The sequence below is a fragment of the Neoarius graeffei genome, chromosome 9, assembly GCF_027579695.1.
Source record: "Neoarius graeffei isolate fNeoGra1 chromosome 9, fNeoGra1.pri, whole genome shotgun sequence".
Taxonomy (NCBI): domain Eukaryota; kingdom Metazoa; phylum Chordata; class Actinopteri; order Siluriformes; family Ariidae; genus Neoarius; species Neoarius graeffei.
In genome coordinates, this window is record NC_083577.1 from 47,544,505 (window position 1) to 47,571,071 (window position 26,567).

Consider the following 26,567-nt stretch of genomic DNA (forward strand, 5'->3'; position numbering starts at 1 on the left):
TCGTCCATGATGTTCAATAGTTTGTCCATAGATCTCTTCTCTGCCACCGTCACCAGAGAGTCCAGCTTCATGCTGACCACAGAGCCGGCCCGCCTGATCAGTTTGTCCAGCCTGGATGTGTCCTTCTTGGATGTGCTGCCCCCCCAGCACACCACGGTGTAAAACAGGACACTGGCAACCACAGACTGATAGAACATCCACAGGAGTTTCCTGCAGATGTTAAAGGACCGCAGCCTCCTAAGGAAGTATAGCCTGCTCTGTCCCTTCCTGTATAAGTGTTTGGTGTTGCAAGTCCAGTCCAGCTTGCTGTCCAGCCACAGCCCGAGGTACTTGTAGGAATCCACAGCCTCCACCTCGACTCCTTCGATCAGAACTGGTCGTGACCTTGGTCTGGACCTCCCAAAGTCAATGACCAGCTCCTTGGTCTTCGAGGTGTTGAGCTGCAGATGGTTCCTGTTGCACCACACAGCAAAGTCCCTCACCAGGCTCCTATACTCCTCCTCTCTGTCGTCACTGATACACCCAACAATGGCTGTGTCATCGGCAAACTTCTGAATGCGACACAGCTCTGAGTTGTAGCAGAAGTCCGCAGTGTACAGGGTGAAGAGAAGAGGGGCCAGCACCGTGCCCTGGGGTGCTCCGGTGCTGCTAATCACAGTGTCAGACGTGATGTCCTTCAGCCTGATGTACTGCGGCCTGTCAGTGAGGTAGCTGGAGATCCAGGTGACCAGGCAGGGGTCCACTTGCATCCTGTTCAGTTAGTCCTGAAGGAATAGGGGCTGGATGGTGTTGAAGGCACTCGAGAAGTCCAAGAAGAGGATCCTCACTGTGCCATTTCCCTTATCCAGATGCGAGTGGGCTCGGTGTAGCAGGTAGAGGATGGTGTCTTCCACACAGACACCTGCCCGGTACGCAAACTGCAGACAGTCCTGGGCATGTTGTACCTGGTGTCTGAGGAGGCTGAGGAAGAGCCACTCCAATGTCTTCATCAGATGTGAAGTGAGTGCCACCGGTCAGAAGTCGTTCAGCTTGCTGGGCCGATTCCTTTTGGGAACTGGAACGATACATGATGTCTTCCAGAGGGTTGACACTCTCCCCAGCTGCAGGCTGAGGTTGAAGATGCATTGGAGTGGTTCACCCAGTTCAGCAGCACAGGTCTTCAGTAGTCGGGGACACACCTTGTCCAGGCCTGCTGCTTTCCTGGGGTGAAGCTTCCTTAAGTTGACCTCTGACCTGGTCTGCAGTAATGCATGGAGGAGTCTGTGTTGAGGTGGGGGAGGAGGGGGAGGAGGGCGCTGCTGTGAGGACTGGGGGGAAGTGTGTTGAGGGAAGAAGGAGAGATGGCTGCAGTGAGGGAGAGGGTGGGGGGGACGTGGGCTGGTTGAACCGATTGAAAAAGTCATTCAACTCATTCGCCCTCTCCACTGTCCCCTCAACGACTCTGGTCTTTGTATTGTGGCCTATGATGGTTTTCACACCTTCCCAGACCTCCCTCATGCTGTTCTCCTTCAGCTTCTGCTCCACCTTTCTCCTGTAGCTGTCCTTAACTTCCCTCACACAGCGTTTTACCTCCTGCTGTGCTGCTTTCATTGCCTCCCTGTCCCTGTTCCTGAAGGCGGTCTTCTTCCTGTTGAGGACAGATTTGACTTCTTGTGTTACCCATGGCTTGTTATTAGGGTAACACTGTACAGTCTTAGCAGGGGAGACCACGTCTGCAGGTAATCCGCCAGACAGTGTGTCAGCCCCTCTATGTCCTCACAGTGTGGGCTAAGCAGCACATCCCAGTCCGTGATGTCATAACAGTCCCTGAGGGCATCTTCCATTTCAGGGGACCACCTCCTGATGGAGCTAGTTGTTGCAGGCTGCCTTTGAACCAGGGGGGTGTACTTCGGCTGTAGAAGAACCAGGTTGTGGTCAGACTTCCCTAGTGGGAGGAGGGGTGTGACTCTGTATGCATCCCTCACATTAGCATACAGCAAGTCAATTGTCCTGTTGTTCCTTGTTGGACAATCCACAGCCTGGTAAAAAGCAACCAAAGTAGGGTCCAAAGTAGCATGATTAAAGTCCTCAGCAATGATGATAAATGCCTCAGGGTGCTGTGTCTGCAGCCTTGCTGTGACAGAGTGAATCCTCTCACATGCACCGGCTGCGTCTACCCTTGGAGGGATGTAAACACAGATGGTGATCACGTGACTGAACTCCCTTGGCAGATAATATGGCCGCAGGCTAACGGCTAACAGCTCCAAGTCCAGGCAACATAAAACTGTCTTTACGGAGATATGTCCCGGGTTACACCAGCGGTTGTTAACATAAATGATGAGTCCCCCACCTTTGCTTTTCCCGCATGTGTTAGTGTCTCTGTCGGCTCTCACAGCAGTGAATCCCCGCAGGTCCACGTTAGCATCCGGTACAAAGTGTGTTAGCCATGTATCCGTAAAGATAAATAAGCTGTGTCTCATCTCATCTCATCTCATTATCTCTAGCCGCTTTATCCTTCTACAGGGTCGCAGGCAAGCTGGAGCCTATCCCAGCTGACTATGGGCGAAAGGCGGGGTACACCCTGGACAAGTCGCCAGGTCATCACAGGGCTGACACATAGACACAGACAACCATTCACACTCACATTCACACCTACGGTCAATTTAGAGTCACCAGTTAACCTAACCTGCATGTCTTTGGACTGTGGGGGAAACCGGAGCACCCGGAGGAAACCCACGCGGACACGGGGAGAACATGCAAACTCCACACAGAAAGGCCCTCGCCGGCCCCGGGGCTCGAACCCAGGACCTTCTTGCTGTGAGGCGACAGCGCTAACCACTACACCACCGTGCCGCCCTTAAATAAGCTGTGTGTTAAAGTTAAATATCTCATCTCATCTCATTATCTCTAGCCGCTTTATCCTGTTCTACAGGGTCGCAGGCAAGCTGGAGCCTATCCCAGCTGACTACGGGTGAAAGGCGGGGTACACCCTGGACAAGTCGCCAGGTCATCACAGGGCCGACACATAGACACAGACAACCATTCACACTCACATTCACACCTACAGTCAATTTAGAGTCACCAGTTAACCTAACCTGCATGTCTTTGGACTGTGGGGGAAACCGGAGCACCCGGAGGAAACCCACGTGGACACAGGGAGAACATGCAAACTCCACACAGAAAGGCTCTCGCCAGCCACGGGGCTCGAACCCGGACCTTCTTGCTGTGAGGCGACAGTGCTAACCACTACACCACTGTGCCGCCCCGGGATGGGTATATAACTGTATTTAATCGCAAACAACAACAATAGCCAAATAGGGCGGCATGGTGATGTAGTGGTTAGCACTGTCGCCTCACAGCAAGAAGGTCCGGGTTCGAGCCCCATGGCCGGCGAGGGCCTTTCTGTGTGGAGTTTGCATGTTCTCCCCATGTCCGAGTGGGTTTCCTCCAGGTGCTCCGGTTTCCCCCACAGTCCAAAGACATGCAGGTTAGGTTAACTGGTGACTCTAAATTGACCGTAGGTGTGAATGTGAGTATGAATAGTTGTCTGTGTCTATGTGTCAGCCCTGTGATGACCTGGCGACTTGTCCAGGGTGTACCCCGCCTTTCGTCCATAGTCAGCTGGGATAGACTCCAGCTTGCCTGCGACCCTGTAGAACAGGATAAAGCGGCTAGAGATAATGAGATGAGATAAATACACAGGTGATTATAGAAAATCACATATGTTGATTGGTTGAGAAATTCGGACTATTTCTCTAATCACCTCGAGCGACTCAGCATAATGGGGGTCAGTCACTTTGTCACCATAAGTGAGGAAGAATTACAAATTATGAAAGAAAATGCTGTTCCTAAAAGCACTAAAGATGCTATGAATTTTGGTCTAAAACTATTCAAAGTTAAGGTGGAATTGTGATTTATTTTATCTATTTCAAAACAAAGTGTTTTATGTGACTTGGCATAGATAAGTGACACATTGTTTTTCTCTTCAATCCATCCATCCATCCATCCATTATCTGTAGCCGCTTATCCTGTTCTACAGTGTTGCAGGCAAGCTGGAGCCTATCCCAGCTGACTATGGGCGAGAGGTGGGGTACACCCTGGACAAGTCATCAGATCATTGCAGGGCTGACACATAGAGACAAACAACCATTCACACTTACGGTCAATTTAGAACCACCAATTAGCCTAACCTGCATGTCTTTGGGGGAAACTGCAGCACCCGGAGGAAACCCACACAGACACAGTGAGAACATACAAACTCCACACAGAAAGGCCCCTGTTGGCCGCTGGGCTCAAACCCAGGACCTTCTTGTTGTGAGGCGACAGTGCTAACTACTACACCACCGTGCCGCCCTCATTTTGTATATATTATATAATATTATATTATATTTAATTTATTTATTATATTTCTTAGCTCTCAGGTATTTGCTAAGTGCGTGCTGGTTTTCTTTTTTGTCTTAATATTTTGCACCTTAACTTTTTGCACCTTTGGGACCAGCACAAAATAAATTTTGTTGTGCCTTAACAATGACAATAAAGTGCTTGAACTTGAATATTGGTGAGTAATAACCTCAACTTTGTCTCGCTTATTATTCACCAATATTCACCTCGCCTTCGGCGAATAATTGTTAAATATCCTCAATACAGGGTGGCATGGTGACCTGTAGTGGTGCAGGCATGGTGCAGTGATTAGTCATGCCAGGGGTCTTTCTGTGTAGAGTTTGGATGGTCTCCTTGTGCCTACGTGGGTTTCCGCTGGGTGCTCTGATTTCCTCCCACAGTCCAAAGACATGCAGATTAGGTCAACTGGATACTCTAAATTTCCCATTGGTGTCAATGGAAGTATGTCTGTCTCTCTGTGTTAGCCCCGAGATAAACTGATATCCTGTCCAGAATATACTGGGTTTGGCCTCTCGCCCAAAGTCAGCTGAGATTGGCTACAGCTCATCTGTGACCTGCCATGGATAGGCTACATGGTATAGAAAAATAATGGATAAATATCCATCCATCTATTGTCTGCAGCTGCTTATCCTGTTCTACAGAGTCACAGGCAAGCTGGAGCCTATCCCAGCTGACTATGGGTGAGAAGCAAGGTACACCCTGGACAAGTTGCCAGGTTATCGCAGGGATGGACAAATATCCTCATTACATTAACATGAAAATTGTATTTGTTTATTATGAATAGTTAACAGACAAATGTACTTATTGTGCGTCACACACTTGCTTTTTAAGAATCTTTTACAAACAACAACAATAGCCAAATAGGGCGGCATGGTGATGTAGTGGTTAGCACTGTCGCCTCACAGCAAGAAGGTTTGGGTTCAAACCCGCTGGCCGATGAGGGCCTTTCTGTGTGGAGTTTGCATGTTCTCCCTGTGTCTGCATGGGTTTCCTCCCACAGTCCAAAGATATGCAGGTTAGGTTAATTGGTGGCTCTAAATTGACTGTGAGTGTGAATGGTTGTGTGTGTCAGCCCTGCGATGAGCTGGTGACTTGTCCAAGGTGTACCCTGCCTCTTGCCCATGCCCAGCTGGCTGGGGGGGGGGTCCTGGGGTGCCTGTGACCCCCCCCCCCCCCCCCTTTGTTGGACCATATATTTTTTCAATAGCCGCATAAAAATATTAGAAAAGCATCCACTGCAATTTTTCTAACATTTTTTAAAAAATAGATTGTCACCTCAGCCTCATTAGGGTTTCTATAACCTTGTATGGACTTCCTGTGGTTTGGGTGTGAAAACCCAGTTCTGCGCAAGCGCAGCATGATCACACTAGAAAGCATGATCAAGCTGCCAGTGTAGCTGCAGTCTTTTTAGTTGTGAATTACGAGTATTTCCTCTTGTGTTAATAATTCGCCATGTCAAAACAAGCAAAACTTTCCTCCTTCTTTCGATGTGAAGACAGGTAAGCAATTTATTATATATTTTTTCCCAACAAAGTTGCATTTTGTGGTTTCAAAGCTAAGTTTTAGTGCCGTTTCTAGAACACAACGTCAAGAAAACGTGGAAGAAACAGCAATAATGAAAGAGGCAGTCTCTAAGCTACCTAAAACTAGCAATGGTAATTATTTTTTGTTATATAATGTACTCAGGCTGCCAGTCAGTGTGTGACCCCCCATTTGGAAAATCCTGGCTGGGATAGGCTCCAGCTTGCCCCCCCCCGTGACAAGCGGTTACAGATAAAACAAACAGCCAAACAAAAAAACAGACCAATGTCGCAACCGACCCCGCTCTCCCTGTGTATTTGGCTGGAGCCGGCTCGTGATGAGAGAGCGCCTTCTAGCGGTGGAGGCACGCAGCCATAAAATATTCAGCCTTTTCTACAGCAAACAGCTCATGATGTCATCAACTTGCGCCGGAAAAATGTGTATTCGGTATAAGATGAAGGTGTAATACATACTAAAATGATACCAACACTTGATATGTTTTCGGTTTCACGGATGATGTGGCATTCGTAAAGAGATGGGACATAATATATATGTTATATGAAGTTGTTGAAAACGGGAAATATCTGTCAACATGTCTTTCTTTGTAGATTCGGTAATTATGTTCACCTCCCAGGTCAGTGCTCACATTATTTTGTACAGCTAACAAATAAATGTTTGTTTCTACAAAATGGTGTTTATTCGCTCACTCTTCTCTTTGCAGGTGCTGTTTTTCGGATTCGGTTGGTTGTTTTTTATGCGGCAGTTATTTAAAGATTATGAGGTACTGATGCACAGTGACATGTTATATACAGTATACACCTTATAAAGTGCTGGATAGATGTATAGCATCAGTGTTTTCAGAACTAGCTGGTGATCTAGTGTTTTTAATACTGAATGATTAAATGGTCAATGGTTTTGTCTGCAACGAGACACTTTCTCCATTAAATTCGTCAAGAAATCATATTAGCCCTTGGCATGGTAATGAAACTAACACTAAGAAGTACCATTTCATGCACTCATTCACAGTTTGGCAAGTCCAAAAACAAGCATTATAAGCACTAACATGGCTAAATTACACCTAACTTCAAAGTCAAGCTTACATTCAAATTATAAACAAACCTTGTCCTGTTATTTCTGTGTTTATAGTTCGGTCTGGCTGGCCTTCTTGCATGTTAAAGCATGAAGCACTTCATGTTACCAATAGCTTGCTATTAAAGTTGACATCTTGTCATGTAATATTTATTAAATGAAGAGGTTATTGTGTGTTTTCTAGGTGCGACAGTATGTGGTACAAGTAGTTTTCTCAGTCACATTTGCATTCTCTTGCACAATGTTTGAACTTATAATCTTTGAAATCCTTGGAGCATTAAGTAGCACGTAAGTGACTCAACTGTGGCTGAAAACCTTACGTTACGTATGCTGTAAGTGTTCAAATTAAGATGCAAATCTAATTCTCTTTTACAGGTCCAGATATTTTCACTGGAAGCTGAACTTGTATGTTATACTGCTGGTTTTAATCTTTGTAGTGCCTTTCTACATTGGCTACTTTGTAGTCAGTAACATACGTTTGTGTAAGTGGATCTTATGTTTTTTAAAAAAAAGTGCAAAGAGTTTCACTTAATATGGTCATGTGTACATTTTATCAAATTGTATACAGTATACCTTGATTCTTATCTCCTACAAATCTGTAGACTGCTAAAATTATTCATTGGCAAAAACAAAATAATGAGGTGTATTTGGTTATTTAATGCAGATTGTGCTGCAAATTACAGAATGGGTCCATAACTACTACAAATACATGTGTATTTTGTCAGACACTTGGCTGTATTGAATACTTTTTTATGTGAATCGTTACAGAATGCTGAACTCGTGAAGTGTTGCAAAAATTAATTTTGTGCAAAAGGTTTTTTTTTCAGTATTGACAAATTGTACAAAATAACACAGATTGAGGAATTCAGGAGAAGCGAGTTAGGGTTGCGGTTTAGAGGTTGCCTAGCTATGCATGAATAGATAATGTTTTTTTTTTTTGTCTTGTATTATACAGTGCAGAGACAGAAGTTGTTGTTTGCATGTGTCGTTTGGTTCACATTTATGTATTTTTTCTGGAAACTTGGAGATCCTTTTCCCATATTAAGTCCAAAGCATGGTAAGAAGCAAGAGTTTTTCATTTCAGAAAGCATGGTACACTCACTTAAGGTACAGCATTTAAAAAAAAAAATCCTGTTCACAATATTGTGCGCTTTCCCTCTCTCAGGTATTCTGTCTATAGAGCAGCTCATCAGCCGTGTTGGGGTCATTGGGGTCACACTGATGGCTCTGCTGTCTGGATTTGGTGCTGTGAACTGCCCCTACACATACATGTCCTATTTTCTGAGGTAACTGTGCAGATATAATATTCCATAAAGCTAACATTGAGAATGTAGATTATACATTTAATGTATTATATCAATAAGCATAGATTGTAGATTTGATTTAATCTAACGTGTTTTACTCAGGTGTAACTTTTTTTGTGTGTATAGGAATGTAACAGACAGTGACATCCTGGCCCTAGAGAGACGGCTGCTTCAGACTATGGACATGATTGTCAGTAAAAAAAAAAGGTGAGTTATAGAGAGAAGGCAAGAGGCACATCATCGGTTTGATGTTGATATTGTGTCAGTGTACCAGAAATCTATATCTAGAGCATTTTCTTCAATAACAGTAGCACAGAATTTCAGCTGATGCTTTCCTATGTGTAGAATTGCCATGGCAAGGAGGCAGATGTACCAGCGAGGAGAGGACCAAAACAAACAGACTGGATTCTGGGGGATGCTCAAGAGCGTCACTTCCTCTACTTCAGGCAGTGAGAGTATCCTTTGCCATAGTCTTAGCCTTAAACACTCAGCCTGCAGCTCACAGAGTTTGATTGTTATACACTTTTCAGGCCACAAGCATCTGAATCATAACATTGCAATCTCGCCATATGCATGCAAAAATATACTTGTTTCCATCTGCTGGGGGTGGGGGCATTTTTTTAAAGACTACTACTTTTTTTGGAAGTATACATAATACTTTCATGAGTTTGCTGACTCACTCTGGAAAAATTCTTTAATTTGTTGGTTTAAATGTCATAAATACGCTCTTCCTCTAAAAGAGAGTAGTTCTTGGCCAATGACGAAAGGTACCAGATTGTACCAAGGTCTGGCTTGTGAATCTACCTTTGCCGTGATATGCAAGTGTGTGCATTCACATATGTTTAAATTATTTTCAGTTTTTGTTGAGTTGGTTAAATTTCTTTCTTTCTTTCTTTCTTTCTTTCTTTCTTTCTTTCTTTCTTTCTTTCTTTCTTTCTTTCTTTCTTTTTTAATTACTATTAGGGTAGTTTAAAATTACAGTAGTGTGTTTGTTTGGACACTCATTACTAATCATTTTAAAATGCAGTCACATTCCTTGTGGGTGGTTTTTCGGTAACGGAATTACATTCACAGCAAAACGTGGTCACTCTTTCGTTGCAGTACTCAAGATAATGGTATTAAATAAAATTTTCACTCTGTATGGGGCATCTTTTGACCCTAAAAAAAGCATAGAAAAATTGCCTATATTTAACTCTGAACACAAAGTCTTTAATGAGGAAAGATTCCTCATATTCCGCAATGGAATTACATCAGAAAAAAATTAACTTTCATTTCTTAAAATTCAAACCAAGATTTCTCTGAAGTGACATTGCTATAATTGGGGTGGTGATTTTTTTAAATATGGTTTTCAGTACATTTTGCCTTGGATTCCATACTTTAGCAAGATCACTGAGCTGACAAGTGAAGACAATCTTAATCATTTCATAATTTTGGCTTCTCTGCTGAAGAATTGCCCTTGTATAGATGAAAAAAAAAGATTTTTTTATTGTATAGATTAAAAAAAAGATTACAAGTAGGTTAAAGAAGTCTGATTGGATACACTCTCTTTTGGCCTGAGTTGTGATTGATGGTCCTTGATGTTAGAACTGCAGATCTGTCTCTAATCCAGCATGAGGTAGATGCTCTAGAGGAGCTCAGTAGGCAGCTCTTCCTGGAGACAGTGGACCTACAGGCTACCAAGGTGAAAGTTACAACTGTAATTTCAAATACAGTATACTGTGAATCACATCATAAAGACATAATGATAGTCCTGCAACCCCAACTCCAAAAAAGTTGGGACGCTGTGTAAAACACACATTCACATTCTGTTTTTATTTACAACTCATGGAAACTCTATATTTTATTGAAAATAGTACAAAGACAACATATCAAATGTTGAAACTAAGAAATGTAATTTAATTTTTTTAAGTATGCATCATTTTGAATTTGATGCCAGCAACATGTTTCAGAACAGTTGGGACATGGACAACAAAAGACTGAAAAAGTTGTGTAATGCGGGAAAAAAACCCCTCATTTGGGCTTTTTTTTGTATTGCACAACTTTTTGCACAAAAAGAGCATCCCAGAGAGGTTGAGTCTCTCAGAAGTAAAGATGGAGAGGGGTTCACGGCCCTGTGAAAGACTGCATGGGCAAACAGTGCAACAATTTTAAAGGAGATACGCAGAGCTTTTTTATTTTTTAAATAAATTTCTGAGTGGATAGTATCTCCATTCTTGACTCTTGTATGCTGCATAAATGGGAATAAAGAAAATATATATTTTTGAGAGTTAAAACCGACCGCAAAGTTGGCATTCGAGTTACCCCGCTGAGCTAGCCAGCCCTGAGTGTGTGACGTCACAGCAGTAACCGGTTTTAAGGCTGAGGCCTTTTACAGCTATAGACCAAAGTCATATAAATAAAAGTTTATGGTGAAAGTAAGAAATACCGTTACCGACTTGCTCAACTAAGACTGATTTGACTTCATTGATTGTGGGTTGACTCTCAATAAAACAGGATAGGTGTTATAACTTATGCAACATACATGTACATGCATGCATTTTCACTGATAAAACGTGAAAGGCTAATTAAATAATCAGATGAACTGAGACAGTCACATTCTGAAGCAAATTAAATAGTCTTTTATACCGGAAGCTTAAACACACAATACAAGTTGCATGCATTAATCTAAATGCAGGTAAACACCTTTTTTTTTTTTTTTTTTTTTTTTTTTTTTTAAATCCAAATGAGAGTCGGAGCTTACCCGTCTGTGTTCTCGCTTCTTGAAAGCTGATTGTTTTTGAAGCAATCTGACTTTCAGTTGTTTATTCAGTTCTCTGTTCATTCACTTCTTCCATGTAAGAGAGAGATGGCAGCAATATCCAGTTTAGAAATAAGACGGCTGTTCCACTCATTCTCCATTTTCTCCATATTGAGTACTTCGCCATTACTGCTAGGCTCAGGCAATTACTAAAACCCGGGACGGAGCGGGATGTCACCGGTTTTAGCAACAACTGCAGGGAGGTCACTGCCTGAGCGATTATGTCCCATCCCATTCCATCCCGGGTTTTACCAACAACCCTCGGCTCACTCCAGGAGGACTGGTGCAACTGAACTCACTTTCCTTTTAAATAAAATAAATACTTTTCTTGTAGTTTTCTTTTTCTTTAATTGTTGGTACTTGCACCCTCTTTCAATACAGGCTTATAGCCAATGCTCCTCAACAGATCAGATGTTTCGTACGAGTCTTCAGTAAAATGTGCAGAGCAGAGACGAGACCACTTCATAGCCACCCAATGTGCCTGTAAACTTCTCGCAAAACGCGTCCAAATCTTTGCAGTTTGAACATTCTTGGACCATGAATGCAACATAAATCCACCTTCTGTCATGTTGCTGCACTGGCCAGCAACACATCTACATGGCATGGTGATAAATTAGCTCAAAATGGAGGATCAGAGTTGCAGTCAGCTCTGTGTTTTAGCATAGTGGAAATGGTGATGAGACCGATAAACTTCCTGTTGTGACGTTATGGACGTCAAGGTCATTCACTCAGACCGCTACCTATATGAATCATTTTAATCGTAAAAATTACTATATTAGATTTATTATTAATGCTTAAAACTATTCCTGTGCCATTTTTGAGGTCTCAAGGCATTTATAAATGAAAGTGAGGCCATGGCTCTGTGTATATGCTTTAAGAATAAGTCAAGTCAACTTTATTGTCAGATATGCTATACATGCTCGACATACAGCACAGATGAAATTTCAGTCCTCTCTGACCCACGGTGCAAACAGGCAATGCAATAAATAAAAATAGAATAACTGAAATAAACAATATAAACAGTATAAACACTCTAGATAAGAACTAGACATAGACTAAACACTCGTGTGTGTGTGTGTGTGTGTGTATAATATATAAATAAAATATAACTGTATAACAGTCAAGGGCACTTAAGGTATAGCAGGTAAACATGAAATAAGCAGTATAAACTAATAGCTGTTAAGGTGAGGTCGTGCGGAATAGTGCAGATGAGTGAGGTAAAGTGAAATGTGCAGTCCCTGAGTTCAGTGTGTGAATGAACGTTGAGAGTATGTGTGTGTTGGGGGGGGGGGACTGTGAGGGTGACATGTCAGATGCTGGCGGGGGGGCGTGCGGACAGAATCTGTGGCAGGGGGCAGAGGGGGGAGGAGGAGCAGAACAGGGAGGGAGTTGAGCCTCCTGACCGCCTGGTGAAAGAAACTGTCCTTGAGCCTGCTGGTTTTGGCTCGGAGACTCCGCAGTCTCCTCCCCAACGGCAGCAGACTGAAGAGGCTGTGAGATGGGTGGGTGGGGTCACCTGCAATCCTGATGGCTTTGCGGGTGAGGCGGGAGTTATAGATATCCATAAGAGAAGGGAGAGAGACATCAATGATCCTCTCAGCTGCTCTCACGATGCGCTGCAGAGTCTTGCAGCAGGACACGGTGCAGGCGCCATACCACACGGTGATGCAGCTGGTCAGGAATAACATTCCTCAATGTGAAATTGCAAAGAATTTGGGGCTCATATAATTTATGGTACATATCATTAAAAGATTCAGAGAATCTGGAGAAATCTCTCTATGCGAGAGACAAGGCTAAAAACTGACATTGAAGATCACAGGCATCCAGGGCCTCAGGTGACACTGCATTAAAAGCAGACACGTGTCTGTAGTGGAAATCACTGTATGGGCTCAGGAACACTTCAGAAAACCATCGTCTGTGAAAACAGTTCACTACTGCGTCCACAAATGCAAGTTAAAACCAGATATTGAATAGAATGCCTTTATTGTCACTGTACCCATGTACAATGAGATTAAAAGCAACTCCAATAACAGTGCAAACAGTGTGTCGAGAAAAAAAAGAAAAAGGGGGGGAAAGGTGAGGGTGTAAGGGGGGTAAGGTGCACAGTCCTGAGGCGTAAGTGTTGTGTTTCACATTATGGAGTGAGGTATTGCACATTATAAAGTATTGCACAGAGAGAGTCATATTACAGTTGTGCTCATAAGTTTACATACCCTGGCAGAATTTTTGCTTTCTTGGCCTTTTTTCAGAGAATATGAATGATAACACAAAAACTTTTTTCCCCACTCATGGTTAGTGGTTGGGTGAAGCCATTTATTGATAAACAACTGTGTTTTCTATTTTTAAATGATAATGACAACAAAAAAACCTCCAAATGACCCTGATCAAAAGTTTACATACCCCAGTTCTTAATACCGTGTATTGCCCCCTCTAACATCAATGACAGCCTGAAGTCTTTTGTGGTAGTTGTGGATGAGGCTCTTTATTTTCTCAGATGGTAAAGCTGCCCATTCTTCTTGGCAAAAAGCCTCCAGTTCCTGTAAATTCCTGGGCTGTCTTGCATGAACTGCGTGCTTGAGATCTCCCCAGAGTGGCTCGATGATATTGAGGTCAGGAGACTGAGATGGCCACTCCAGAACCTTCACTTTGTTCTGCTGTAGCCAATGACAGGTCGACTTGGCCTTGTGTTTTGGATCGTTGTCATGATGGAACGTCCAAGTACGTCCCATGCGCAGCTTCCGGGCTGATGAGTGCAAATTTGCCTCCAGTATTTGCTGATAACGTGCTGCATTCATCTTTCCTTCGACTTTGACCAAGTTTCCTGTGCCTTTGTAGCTCACACATCCCCAAAACATCAGCGATCCACCTCCGTGCTTCACAGTAGGAATGGTGTTCCTTTCATCATAGGCCTTGTTGACACCTCTCCAAATGTAACATTTATGGTTGTGGCCAAAAAGTTCAATTTTGGTCTCGTCACTCCAAATTACCTTGTTCCAGAAGTTTTGAGGCTTGTCTCTGTGCTGTTTGGCATATTGTAGGCGAGATACTTTGTGGCATTTGCTTGGTTTTAACAGAGCCCCTGATTTTCCATTTGTTAATCACAGTTTGAACATTGCTGACTGGCATTATCAATTCCTTGGATATCTTTTTGTATCCTTTTCTTGTTTTATACAGTTCAACTACCTTTTCCCATAGATCCGTTGACAATTCTTTTGCTTTCCCCATGACTCAGAATCCAGAAACGTCAGTGGCTGGATGAAAGATGCAAGAGTCTGTCTGGATACCAGAAACTCACTCAGCTTTTATGCACACACACTGATTACAAGCAAACAGATCACAGGTGAGGATGTTACCTTTAGTAACCATTCAAACCCATTTGTGTCAACTTCTGTGCATGTTATCAGGCCAAAATCACCAGGGTATGTGAACTTTTGATCAGGGTCATTTGGGTAGTTTCTGTTGTCATTATGATTTAAAAAGAGAGAACACAGTCGTTTGACAATTAATGGTTTCACCCAACCACTAAGCATGAGTGGAAAAGATGTTTTTGTGTTATCATTCATATTCTCTGAAAAATGGTCAAAGAATAATAGATTCTGCCAGGGTATGTAAACTTATGAGCACAACTGTATAAAGTATTGCACATTATAAATTATTGCATGAAGAGAGTCACATTATAAAATAAAGTTTTGCACATTATAAAGTATTGCACAGGGGGGTTAGACTATAAAGTCAGAGCATATTCGAGTTCAGGGTGGTTATGGCTTTTGGAAAGAAGCTGTTTTTGAATCTATTTGTTTTTGTCCTGATGCACCTGTAGTGCCTCCCTGAGGGCAACAGGTCAAACAGATCAAAGCCAGGGTGGGAGCTCATTCTCATCTCATTATCTCTAGCCGCTTTATCCTGTTCTACAGGGTCGCAGGCAAGCTGGAGCCTATCCCAGCTGACTATGGGCGAAAGGCGGGGTACACCCTGGACAAGTCGCCAGGTCATCACAGGGCTGACACATAGACACAGGCAACCATTCACACTCACATTCACACCTACGGTCAATTTAGAGTCACCAGTTAACCTAACCTACATGTTTTTGGACTGTGGGGGAAACCGGAGCACCCGGCGGAAACCCACGCAGACACGGGGGGAACATGCAAACTCCGCACAGAAAGGCCCTCGCCAGCCACGGGGCTTGAACCCGGACCTTCTTGCTGTGAGGCGACAGCGCTAACCACTATAAGGGTGGAAGCTGTCCTTGATAATGTTTTTAGCTCTGCTAAGGCAGCGGGAGGTGTAAATGTCCATCAGGGAGGGGAGAGGGCAGCCGATGATCTTCTGTGCTGCCTTTATTACTCTCTGGAGCCTCTCCCTGTCTGCAGCAGTGCAGCTGTCGTACCATACTGTGGTACAGTATGTCAGCAGGCTCTTGATGGATGAGCGGTAGAAGGTCAGCAGCAGATTGGAGGTCTAGGTTGTGCTTCCTGAGGACTCTCAGGAAGTGTAGCCGCTGCTGAGCCTTCTTAATGACTGCTGTAATGTTCTCTGACCAGGAGATGTCGGTGGAGATGAGGATGCCGAGAAACCGGAAGGTGTGGACCCTCTCCACATACTCGTTATTGATGTAAAGGGGGGCTAGGTTGGTGCTGTGCTTCCTGAAGTCAACGATGAGCTCTTTGTTTTTTTTGGTGTTCAGAGCGAGGTTATTCTCTGAACACCAGGCTGCCAACTTCAGGACCTCCTCTCTGTAGGCTGCCTCGTCTCCCTTTGAGATGAGTCTGACCACTGTGGTGTCGTCAGCAAACTTGATGATGAGGTTGTTGTTGTGGGTTGAACTACAGTCATGGGTGTAGAGACAGTACAGGAGAGAGCTCAGCACACAGCCCTGTGGAGAGCCGGTGCTCAACGTGCGGGTGGAGGAGAAGTGGGGGCCAAGTCTCACAGTCTGGGGCTGGTTGGTAAGAAAGTCCTTTATCCAGGCACATGTGAGGGGGGGAGGCTGAGAGTGTCCAGTTTTCTGATAAGGACGTCCGGGATTATTGTGTTAAAAGCTGAACTGTAATCCACAAAGAGTATGCGGACGTAGCTCTGCTGCTGCTCCAGGTGGTTCAGCACAGAGTGGAGAGCTACGGCAATATTGTCCTCTGTGGATCTGTTCGCGCGATATGCGAACTGGTAGGGGTCGAAGTCTGGGGGGAGGTGGTCCTTGATGTGCTGAAGAACTAGTCTCTCGAAGCACTTCATGATTACCAGGGTGAGGGCCACAGGATGGTAATCATTCAGGCTGGTGACAGGAGACTTCTTCGGCACTGGGATTATTGTTGCAGATTTTAGGCAGGGCGGGATGACTGCCTGAGCCAGGGAGAGGTTAAAGATCCTGGTGAAGGTAGGGGTGAGCTGGTGGGCGCACGCTCTGAGCACCTTACCAGGTACACCGTCTGGGCGGCAACTTTCTTGGGGTTCACTGCCAGGAGCACCCATCTGACATCGTGCTCCTGTACAGTGAATGGAGTGGTGTAGGAACTGTGTGGTGGTGGGGGCAGGGCTGGAGCAGATGAGTGCTGCTGAGATGTTTCAAAGCGAGCAAAGAAGCAATTTAGCTCCTCTGCCAGCGGCACACTCCAGTCTCCTGTTGACGCATCACAGTCTCTGAAGTTTGTGATGTATGCCCTGCCACACCTCCCATGTGTTGTTGCTGGACAGGCGGGACTCTCTACGCAGCCTGTGGTCCGCCTTGGCTTTATTTATTCCTCTTTTCAGATCAGCTCGAGAGCCTCTGTACAGAGCTCTGTCACCTGACCTGAAGGCAGCATCGCGAGCCCTGAGGAGTGAGCGGACCTGGCTGGTCATCCAGGGTTTCTGGTTTGGGAAAACCCGGATGTTTTTATCCACCGTCACATTCCTGATGCAGAACTTGATATAGTCCAGCACCATTCCTGAGAATGTCTCCAGCTCCTGGTGTTCAAATAAGTCCCAGTCTGTCTGTTTAAAGCAGTCCTGTAGTTTGGAGAGTGCGTTGTCAGGCCAGGTTGTAATGGTTCTTGTGGTGGGCCTGGCTCTGCGTCTGAGGGGGGGGTGTAGGTTGGGGAGAGCAGGAGGGAAAGATGGTCTGACTGGCTGAGGTGGGGGAGGGGTATGGCTCTGTACGCATGCTTGATGTTGGCGTAAACATGATCCAGAGTGTTCTCCCCTCTAGTAGAACACAACATGTTGGTAAAACTTCGGCAGTACAGTCTTCAAGTTGGCCTTATTAAAGTCTCCTGCGATTATGTGAACACCGTCAGGGTGAGCTCGCTGCTGTTCGTTTATGGTGTTCAGCAGGAGCGAGAGTGCTGTGTTCACACAGGCGTCGGGTGGAATATACACAGCTGTGACCATTACTACAGTTAGCGCTCTCGGTAGAAAAAAAAAGGCCGGCATCTTACAGACATGTACTCGAGGTCTGGGGAACAGTATAGGATATGCTGTTTTATATAGGATATAAACAATATCCAGAAACACCGCCACCTTCTCTGGGCCTGAGCTCTTTTATGATGGACTAAGGCAAAGTGGAAAATTGTCCTGAGGTCTGATGAATCAAAAGTAGAAATTCTTTTTAGAAATCATGGACATTATATCCTCCAGGCTAAAGAGGGCTTGTTATCAGTGCACAGTTCAAAAGCCAGCATTTGGGATGGTATGAGGGTGCATTAGAGCACATGACATGGGTAGCTTACACATCTGGGAGAAGGCATCATTAATGCTGAATGATGATTATATACACGTTTCAGAGCAATATGCTGCCATCCAGGCAAAATCTTTTACACGGAAGGCCTTCCTTCTTTTAGCAAGACAAGGTCAAACCGCTTTCTGCACATATTAAAACTGAATGGGTCTGTAGCAAGAGAGTCTGGGTGCTAAACTGGCCTGCCTGCAGTCCAGACCTGCGTTCCATTTAAAACATTTGGTGCATTATGAAGCACAAAATATGACAAAAGAGACCCCGAACTGTTGAGCAACTGAAGTTGTATACACAAGAATGAGAATATTTCTCTTTCAAAACTACAGCAATTGGTCTCTTCAGTTCCCAAACGTTTACAGAGTGTTGTTAAAAGTAGAGGTGATGCAACACAGTAGTAAACATGCCCTGTCCCAACTTTTTTTAAATGTGTTGCTGACATTAAATTCAAAATGAGCATAAACAAACAATAGAATTTCTCAGTTTCAACGTTTGATATGTTGTCTTTGTACTATTTTCAGTGAAATATAGGGTTTCCATGATTTGCAAATGATCACATCTTTTATTTACAGTTTACACAGCGTCTCAACTTTTTTGGATTTGAGGTTGTAATACAGTATGTACAGTCCACAGTGGTGTAAGGTTTTAATGTAAAGTTCCTTAACCACTAGACATAAGACTTAAAAGTAGACTGCCTTTCAGATTTTTCAAGTTTAGGTCATAAAAAGAATTTTCCCCTGACACCCAATTATTTTTGTTTAGTGGACCAAAAACTACTTAATTCGAGCCACAGATTTCTAATTTTATTAGTTTTTATTTTTTTATTTTTTAAATAGAACAATTAATGAATTTAGGGCCACATGGCCCTAAATTCTCTATTTTGTCCTGCTTCACCATGACCCAATTCAAGATACAGTACTGCGTCATACATCATGTGGTGGGCTTTCCCCGTTCGCGCAAGGCATTGTGGGATACAAATTTGAAACAGGAGAGGAAAGTGGAGGACGTGAGTGTGCGAATGAAATGTGAAAGACCGACTACAGTAACAGAAAGCGAGAAGAAAAGACGTTATATTGCGAAGGAAAGGAAACGCAGGACCAAACTAATAAATATTGGTGGTCAGCAAGCACCTCGGTGTGATCAGCTGTTCGTTTAGCGACTGAATGATGTAACGGTCAGTGCACTGTCAAAGGTAAACCTGCGCATGCGCACATGGACTTCCTCTGTCTGCTTGACTGCGCGAAGTGAGTGATTTCATGCACATTTGCTCGGGAATCTCCTCAAATTAAATAACTTCCCAGCTACAGAATGGCCTGATATTTTGAGATTACAGAAGTAAACATACATCACAATGACCAAATTTCAAAGGGAACTAAATTTCTCTGAGTTTATGAAATCGAAAGGCCGTCTCACTTTAAGGTAATTGAGGATATGATCTTGTTCTTTTATAAATTGTGTTCTGGTAAAATGATGTGTGTGAACGATTATCTTGAAATAAATTCTTGATGTCGCCAGGAGCGGATAGAATACTCAAAGACGTTTCAAGGAAAATACTTCAACTTTTTGGGGTACTTCTTCTCGATCTATTGTGTGTGGAAGATATTCATGGTGAGCATTTATTGTGGTCAGTGGTGCAAATACATATATTACATGCAAACAGAATATACAGTATGTGTATTTAATGCATTAACCCAGTATGATTGCCTTAGGCCACCATCAACATAGTCTTTGACCGTGTGGGGAAGACTGACCCAGTGACGAGAGGGATTGAGATCACCGTCAACTATTTGGGAATTCAATTTGATGTGAGAGAGACACACACACACACACACACACAACTATGTGCTGTTGGACAAAGTTGAGCTATTTGTGTCTTCTCTGGTTACTTATTAACTATTTTATAGCCTGAGGAATCATCCACTTATTACTTATTCAAGACTCTAGTCTTATTACTCTTCATCAGGTTTACAGTGGTGCTTAAAAGTTTCAAGTCAACTTTATTGTCAAATATGCTATACATGCTCGACATGCAGCACAGATGAAATATCAGTCCTCTCTGACCCACGGTGCAAAACAGGCAATGTAATAAATAAAAATAGAATAATTGAAAAAAACAAACAATATAAACAGTATAAACACTCTAGATAGGAACTAGACATAGACTAAACACTCAAACAATATAAACAGTATAAACACTAGATAAGAACAAGACATAGACTAAACACTCAAATAGACAATATAAACAGTATAAACGCTAGATATGAACTAGACGTAGACTAAACACTCATTTTATATATATATATATATATATATATACACACACACAAATTGGTTCAGGCTACGTTTACACTAGACCGTATCTGTCTCGTTTTCTTCGTGGATGCACTGTCCGTTTACATTAAACCGCCTGGAAACGGGAATCCGCCAGCGTCCATGTATTCAATCCAGATCGTGTCAGCTCCGGTGCTGTGTAAACATTCAAAATACGCGGATACGCTGTGCTGAGCTCTAGCTGGCGTCTCATTGGACAACGTCACTGTGACATCCACCTTCCTGATTCGCTGGCGTTGGTCATGTGACGCGACTGCTGAAAAACGGCGCGGACTTCCGCCTTGTATCACCTTTCATTAAAGAGTATAAAAGTATGAAAATACTGCAAATACTGATGCAAATACTGCCCATTGTGTAGTTATGATTGTCTTTAGGCTTGCCATCCTTCCACTTGCAAGTAGTAAGTGATATGCGCTGGGATCACACACACAGCGGCTCAGTCCCGAATCGTGGCTTGTGCACTTCACTCGTGCGCTGTGTGAGCTGCGCAGGGCCGGAGTGCGCACCCTCCAGAGGGCACTCGCTGTTCAGGGCGGAGTGATTTGGAGCGCAGGATGCCTGCGGAGCCGAGCGTATCCGCGTATTGGCGTTGCTGTGTGCACGGCTAACGGTTTTAGCGTAAACGCGAATCGTTTTAAGAACATTAATCTGATGATCCGCTGATTCGACGTAATGTAAACGTAGCCTCAGATAACCAAACATTCAAGGGCACTTGAGGTATAGCAGGTAAACATGAAATAAGCAGTGTAAACAAACTAGCAGCTGTTAAGATGAGGTAGTGCGGAATAGTGCAAATGAGAAAAAAAAAAAAGTTTGTGAACCCTTTAGAATTTTCTATATTTCTGCATAAATATGACCTAAAACATCGTCAGATTTTCACACAAGTCTTAAAAGTAGATAAAGAGAACCCATTTAAACAAATGAGACAAAAATATTATACAGTGGGGCAAAAAAGTATTTAGTCAGTCACCAATTGTGCAAGTTCTCCCACTTAAAAAGATGAGAGAGGCCTGTAATTTTCATCATAGGTATACCTCAACTATGAGACAAAATGAGAAAAAAAAATCCAGAAAATCACATTGTCTGATTTTTAAAGAATTTATTTGCAAATTATGGTGGAAAATAAGTATTTGGTCAATAACAAAAGTTCATCTCAATACTTTGTTATATACCCTTTGTTGGCAATGACAGAGGTCAAACGTTTTCTGTAAGTCTTCACAAGGTTTTCACACACTGTTGCTGGTATTTTGGCCCATTCCTCCATGCAGATCTCCTCTAGAGCAGTGATGTTTTGGGGCTGTCGCTGGGCAACATGGACTTTCAACTCCCTCCAAAGATTTTCTATGGGGTTGAGATCTGGAGACTGGCTAGGCCACTCCAGGACCTTGAAATGCTTCTTATGAAGCCACTCCTTCATTGCCCGGGTGGTGTGTTTGGGATCATTGTCATGCTGAAAGACCCAGCCACATTTCATCTTCAATGCCCTTGCTGATGGAAGGAGGTTTTCACTCAAAATCTCACGATACATGGCCCCATTCATTCTTTCCTTTACACGGATCAGTCGTCCTAGTCCCTTTACAGAAAAACAGCCCCAAAGCATGATGTTTCCACCCCCATGCTTCACAGTAGGTATGGTGTTCTTTGGATGCAACTCAGCATTCTTTCTCCTCCAAACACGACAAGTTGAGTTTTTACCAAAAAGTTCTATTTTGGTTTCATCTGACCATAAGACATTCTCCAAATCCTCTTCTGGATCATCCAAATGCTCTCTAGCAAACTTCAGACGGGCCTGGACATGTACTGGCTTAAGCAGGGGGACACGTCTGGCACTGCAGGATTTGAGTCCCTGGCGACGTAGTGTGTTACTGATGGTAGCCTTTGTTACTTTGGTCCCAGCTCTCTGCAGGTCATTCACTAGGTCCCCCCGTGTGGTTCTGGGATTTTTGCTCACCGTTCTTGTGATCATTTTGACCCCACGAGGTGAGATCTTGCGTGGAGCCCCAGATCGAGGGAGATTATCAGTGGTCTTGTATGTCTTCCATTTTCTAATAATTGCTCCCACAGTTGATTTCTTCACACCAAGCTGCTTACCTATTGCAGATTCAGTCTTCCCAGCCTGGTGCAGGTCTACAATTTTGTTTCTGGTGTCCTTTGACAGCTCTTTGGTCTTGGCCATAGTGGAGTTTGGAGTGTGACTGTTTGAGGTTGTGGACAGGTGTCTTTTATACTGATAACGAGTTCAAACAGGTGCCATTAATACAGGTAACGAGTGGAGGACAGAGGAGCCTCTTAGGCTGCTGGGCCATAGAAGGTTCACGCTGCACGCTGCATGCTGCACGCTACACGCTGCACGTTCACGTGAAGAACCGGACCCTGGGCCATTAAACTTCATGCTTGGATGTTCACGTGTTGCGTCTGTTCTACTTTGACCGAGTAACCAACAATATGGACTCTTCGGATGACGACGATTGCCTCATTCTGCTTTTACTGAGACAGAGGAAGAGAAAAAGGAACAGAATTTGGAGCCGAGAACACTTCCTTCTGAGAGAAACCCGTGGTGAATTTCACCGAACATTCTATAATCTGCTTGACAATCCCGATGAAGAACTATTTTTCAATTATACCATTCAATTATATTTTTTCTGAAGTTTTCCCCTGAAAGCATAGAGTTATCTCCCTAGACCCGTTCTGATTGGCTGGCGCGGCGGTGACCGCATGCATTGACTGGAATTTCCATCTTCACGCCTAGAAAAAAGTGTGCATGTTCATTTCACGCTTCACGCGTGAAGTGTGCAGTGTGCAACGTGAACGCTGTTCTATGGCCCAGAGCAAGTCATGCTACGTTTGTCCACTTTTCTTTACACGCGTGTAGCGTGTAGTGTGCAGCATGCAGCGTGAACCTTCTATGGCCCAGCAGCCTTAAAGAAGTTGTTACAGGTCTGTGAGAGACAGAAATCTTGCTTGTTTGTAGGTGACCAAATACTTATTTTACCAAGGAATTTACCAATTAATTCATTAAAAATCCTACAACGTGATTTCCTGGATTCTTTCCCCCCATTCTGTCTCTCATAGTTGAAGTGGACCTATGATGAAAATTACAGGCCTCTCTCATCTTTTTAAGTGGGAGAACTTGCACAATTGGTGGCTGACTAAATACTTTTTTGCCCCACTGTATTTGGTAATTTATTTATTGAGGAAAATGATCCAATATTACATATGTGAGTGGCAAAAGTATGTGAACAATCAGGTGTGAGTGGGCACAGTTTTATTTAAAGAACAGGGATCTATCAAAGTCTGATCTTCACAACACATGTTCATGGAAGTGTATCATGGCACGAACAAAGGAGATTTCTGAGGACGTCAGAAAAAGCGTTGATGATGCTCATCAGGCTGGAAAAGGTTACAAAACCATCTCTAAAGAGTTTGGACTCCGCCAGTCCATAGTCAGACAGATTGTGTACAAATGGAGGAAATTCAAGACCATTGTTACCCTCCCCAGGAGTGGTTGACCAACAAAGATTACTCCAAGAGCAAGGCGTGTAATAATCGGCGAGGTCACAAAGGACCCCAGAGTAACTTCTAAGCAACTGAAGGCCTCTCTCACACTGGCTAATGTTAATGTTCATGAGTCCACCATCAGGAGAACACTGAACAACAATGGTATGCATGGCAGGGTTGCAAGGAGAAAGCCACTGCTCTCCAAAAAGAACATTGCTGCTCGTCTGCAGTTTGCTAAAGATCACATGGGCAAGCCAGAAGGCTATTGGAAAAATGTTTTGTGGACGGATGAGACCAAAATAGAACATTTTGGTTTAAATGAGAAGCGTTTTTTTTGGAGAAAGGAGAGCACTGCATTCCAGCATAAGAACCTTATCCCATCTGTGAAACATGGTGGTGGTAGTATCACGATTTGGGCCCATTTTGCTGCATCTGGGCCACGACGGCTTGCCATCATTGATGGAACAATGAATTCTGAATTATACCAGCGAATTCTAAAGGAAAACGTCAGGACATCTGTCCATGAACTGAATCTCAAGAGAAGGTGGGTCATTCAGCAAGACAACGACCCTAAGCACACAAGTCGTTCTACCAAAGAATGGTTAAAGAAGAATAAAGTTAATGCTTTGGAATGGCCAAGTCAAAGTCCTGACCTTAATCCAGTCGAAATGTTGTGGAAGGACCTGAAGCGAGCAGTTCATGTGAGGAAACCCACCAACATCCCAGAGTTGAAGCTGTTCTGTATGGAGGAATGGGCTAAAATCCCTCCAAGCTGGTGTGCAGGACTGATCAACAGTTACCGGAAACGTTTATTTGCAGTTATTGCTGCACAAGGGGGTCACACCAGATACTGAAAGCAAAGGTTCACATACTTTTGCCACTCACAGATATGTAATATTGGATCATTTTCTTCAATAAATAAATGCCCAAGCATAATATTTTTGTCTCATTTGTTTAACTGGGTTCTCTTTATCTACTTTTAGGACTTGTGTGAAAATCTGATGATGTTTTAGGTCATATTTATGCAGAAATACAGAAAATTCTAAAGGGTTCACAAACTTTCAAGCATCACTGTATAATTATTGCTTTCTTTCTGTTCTGAGAACAGCTGTCTGTGTCCTTTTTGTATTTTCAAAAACACATGAATGTTAACGGCTGCTCAATTTTCAAAAATTTGATCCTCCACAGGTAAAATTCTGGTCTCAGCATATTTCTTTTATCCTGGTCGGAATCATCATCGTCACCTCCATCCGAGGCCTTTTAATCACTCTCACGAAGGTAAATTTGGGGGCAATGTGTATCACTTTTATTTATCATCAATTGACTGTGTTTATCAATAAAAATTATATGATCGCTAATAATACTAAAATTACTAGTGTTAATTCAGTCAGCATGACCGAAATGCTTTTTGAATAGTGCTAGATTGAGATATAACCTTTACTTGAACTGACTACACAATAAATCCAGAATTATACAGTATATTCAAGACCACTTAATAGCCCTTTTCCTAAATCTCGTTCTTCCCTAGTTCTTCTATGCCATCTCTAGCAGCAAGTCATCCAATGTAATAGTGCTGGTCCTGGCCCAGATCATGGTAAAGCACTTATCAAATCAGCAGAACACGTATTGTTTGTGTTATGACGAGACAGTTAGTGTTATTAATTTGCTGCCTTTGTCTCTAGGGGATGTATTTTGTGTCCTCTGTGTTACTCATGCGCATGAGCATGCCCCTGGAGTACCGCACCATCGTCACTGAGGTCCTGGGAGAGCTACAATTCAACTTCTACCATCGCTGGTTTGATGTGATCTTCCTTGTTAGTGCTCTATCCAGCATCCTCTTCCTCTACCTGGCACACAAGCAGGCACCTGAGAAGCACATGACCATGTGACTTACTGAATGACCTCATCTGAGGGAGATGAACTAAAGTGTTAATCTGCTTCTTCCTTCTGTTTCTCAGAGGCCTCTTTTAAAAAAAAAAAAATTCTACTCAGACTGAATTTCCTGAATCAGGAAGAGCCTAGAAGATGCTGGTTTGGTTTAAAGGTGAAGGGAATTTGGTTGATTAGTTAAATTATACTAGAGTTAATCATCCATTAACGGTATTTTAATTGAAAATTCTCTCAAAAAATATGAGCAAGTGTGTTTTTTTTTTTTTTTAATTTTCTTTAATTGGATCAGACGTACAGTCAGCACTGATAGCAACATAGACATAATGGGTTTTTACACTGTTCTTGTTTATAAATAAAATGATAACTCCAGTGTATTATTCCAACTTTGTGTGTATGTATATGAACAAAAAAAAAAAACTGGCAAAATGGATTTGTCTATGTGAACATTTCTGTACCATAAATGAACATCATGTTTTCAGGACATAACTCTAGAATACAGAATGGCACAGAGGGATTAAACTAATTTTTATATAATATATATAATTTTTTTTAATTACTTAATACTGTATTCTAAGCAAAGTGAATAGCTCAGTGCTGAATATCTAAGTTCTAAATATTAACTCGGTGAGTGTTTGAATGCACTGAAGTATAGATAAACAAGTGAAAGTGTTACTGAGCACTTGCTGTTATCAAAAGCATTATGGTGCAAAGAGCATAAGTTTGTATATGATATGATCTTACACGATCGGCACCCACATGATGGCATGAATTAAGGTGGTTTGTGTCACATGTGAGGTGTTGTCTGCCTCATATATAGAAAAAAAACATGCATGGAAAATGTAACTCTGCTCTGATGCAGTACTTGGTATTACTGCTTCTGCATCTTTTTACTTGCCAGTGTTAATTGTAGATTGGAAAACTCCTGTAATCTGAGTGGATAGACTCCATGACCACTTTCCATTTAAAAAAAAAGTGTCTTTCAGTAGTGCAATCATTAAACTACTTATATTTAAAGCTTTTAATTTTTGTGCAAATTGATGTGCCACCA

At 43.0% G+C, this 26,567-nt stretch overlaps 1 protein-coding gene across 1 annotated transcript; it reads left to right on the plus strand.

The window, feature by feature from the left end:
- Nucleotides 1-6,292: 6,292 nt before the first annotated feature.
- Nucleotides 6,293-26,533, plus strand: si:ch73-390b10.2 (Golgi pH regulator). Its single transcript, XM_060929676.1, has 14 exons — nucleotides 6,293-6,535; nucleotides 6,623-6,682; nucleotides 7,175-7,278; nucleotides 7,366-7,472; nucleotides 7,946-8,047; nucleotides 8,156-8,276; nucleotides 8,421-8,501; nucleotides 8,640-8,749; nucleotides 9,887-9,975; nucleotides 19,316-19,408; nucleotides 19,510-19,605; nucleotides 24,818-24,907; nucleotides 25,158-25,223; nucleotides 25,312-26,533. The coding sequence occupies exons 1-14, from the start codon at nucleotides 6,494-6,496 to the stop codon at nucleotides 25,516-25,518; spliced, it is 1,368 nt and encodes a 455-aa protein (XP_060785659.1). The 5' UTR covers nucleotides 6,293-6,493; the 3' UTR covers nucleotides 25,519-26,533.
- The last annotated feature ends 34 nt before the right edge of the window (nucleotides 26,534-26,567 follow it).

Excerpts from the sequence above, each read along its gene's own strand:
- si:ch73-390b10.2 (XM_060929676.1), top strand. The coding sequence starts at position 6,494 with ATGTCTTTCTTTGTAGATTCGGTAATTATGTTCACCTCCCAG. Across the intron at positions 8,502-8,639 it reads ATTGTCAGTAAAAAAAAAAG|AATTGCCATGGCAAGGAGGC; the intron begins GTGAGTTATAGA and ends TCCTATGTGTAG. Across the intron at positions 8,750-9,886 it reads CTCTACTTCAGGCAGTGAGA|ATCTGTCTCTAATCCAGCAT; the intron begins GTATCCTTTGCC and ends TTAGAACTGCAG.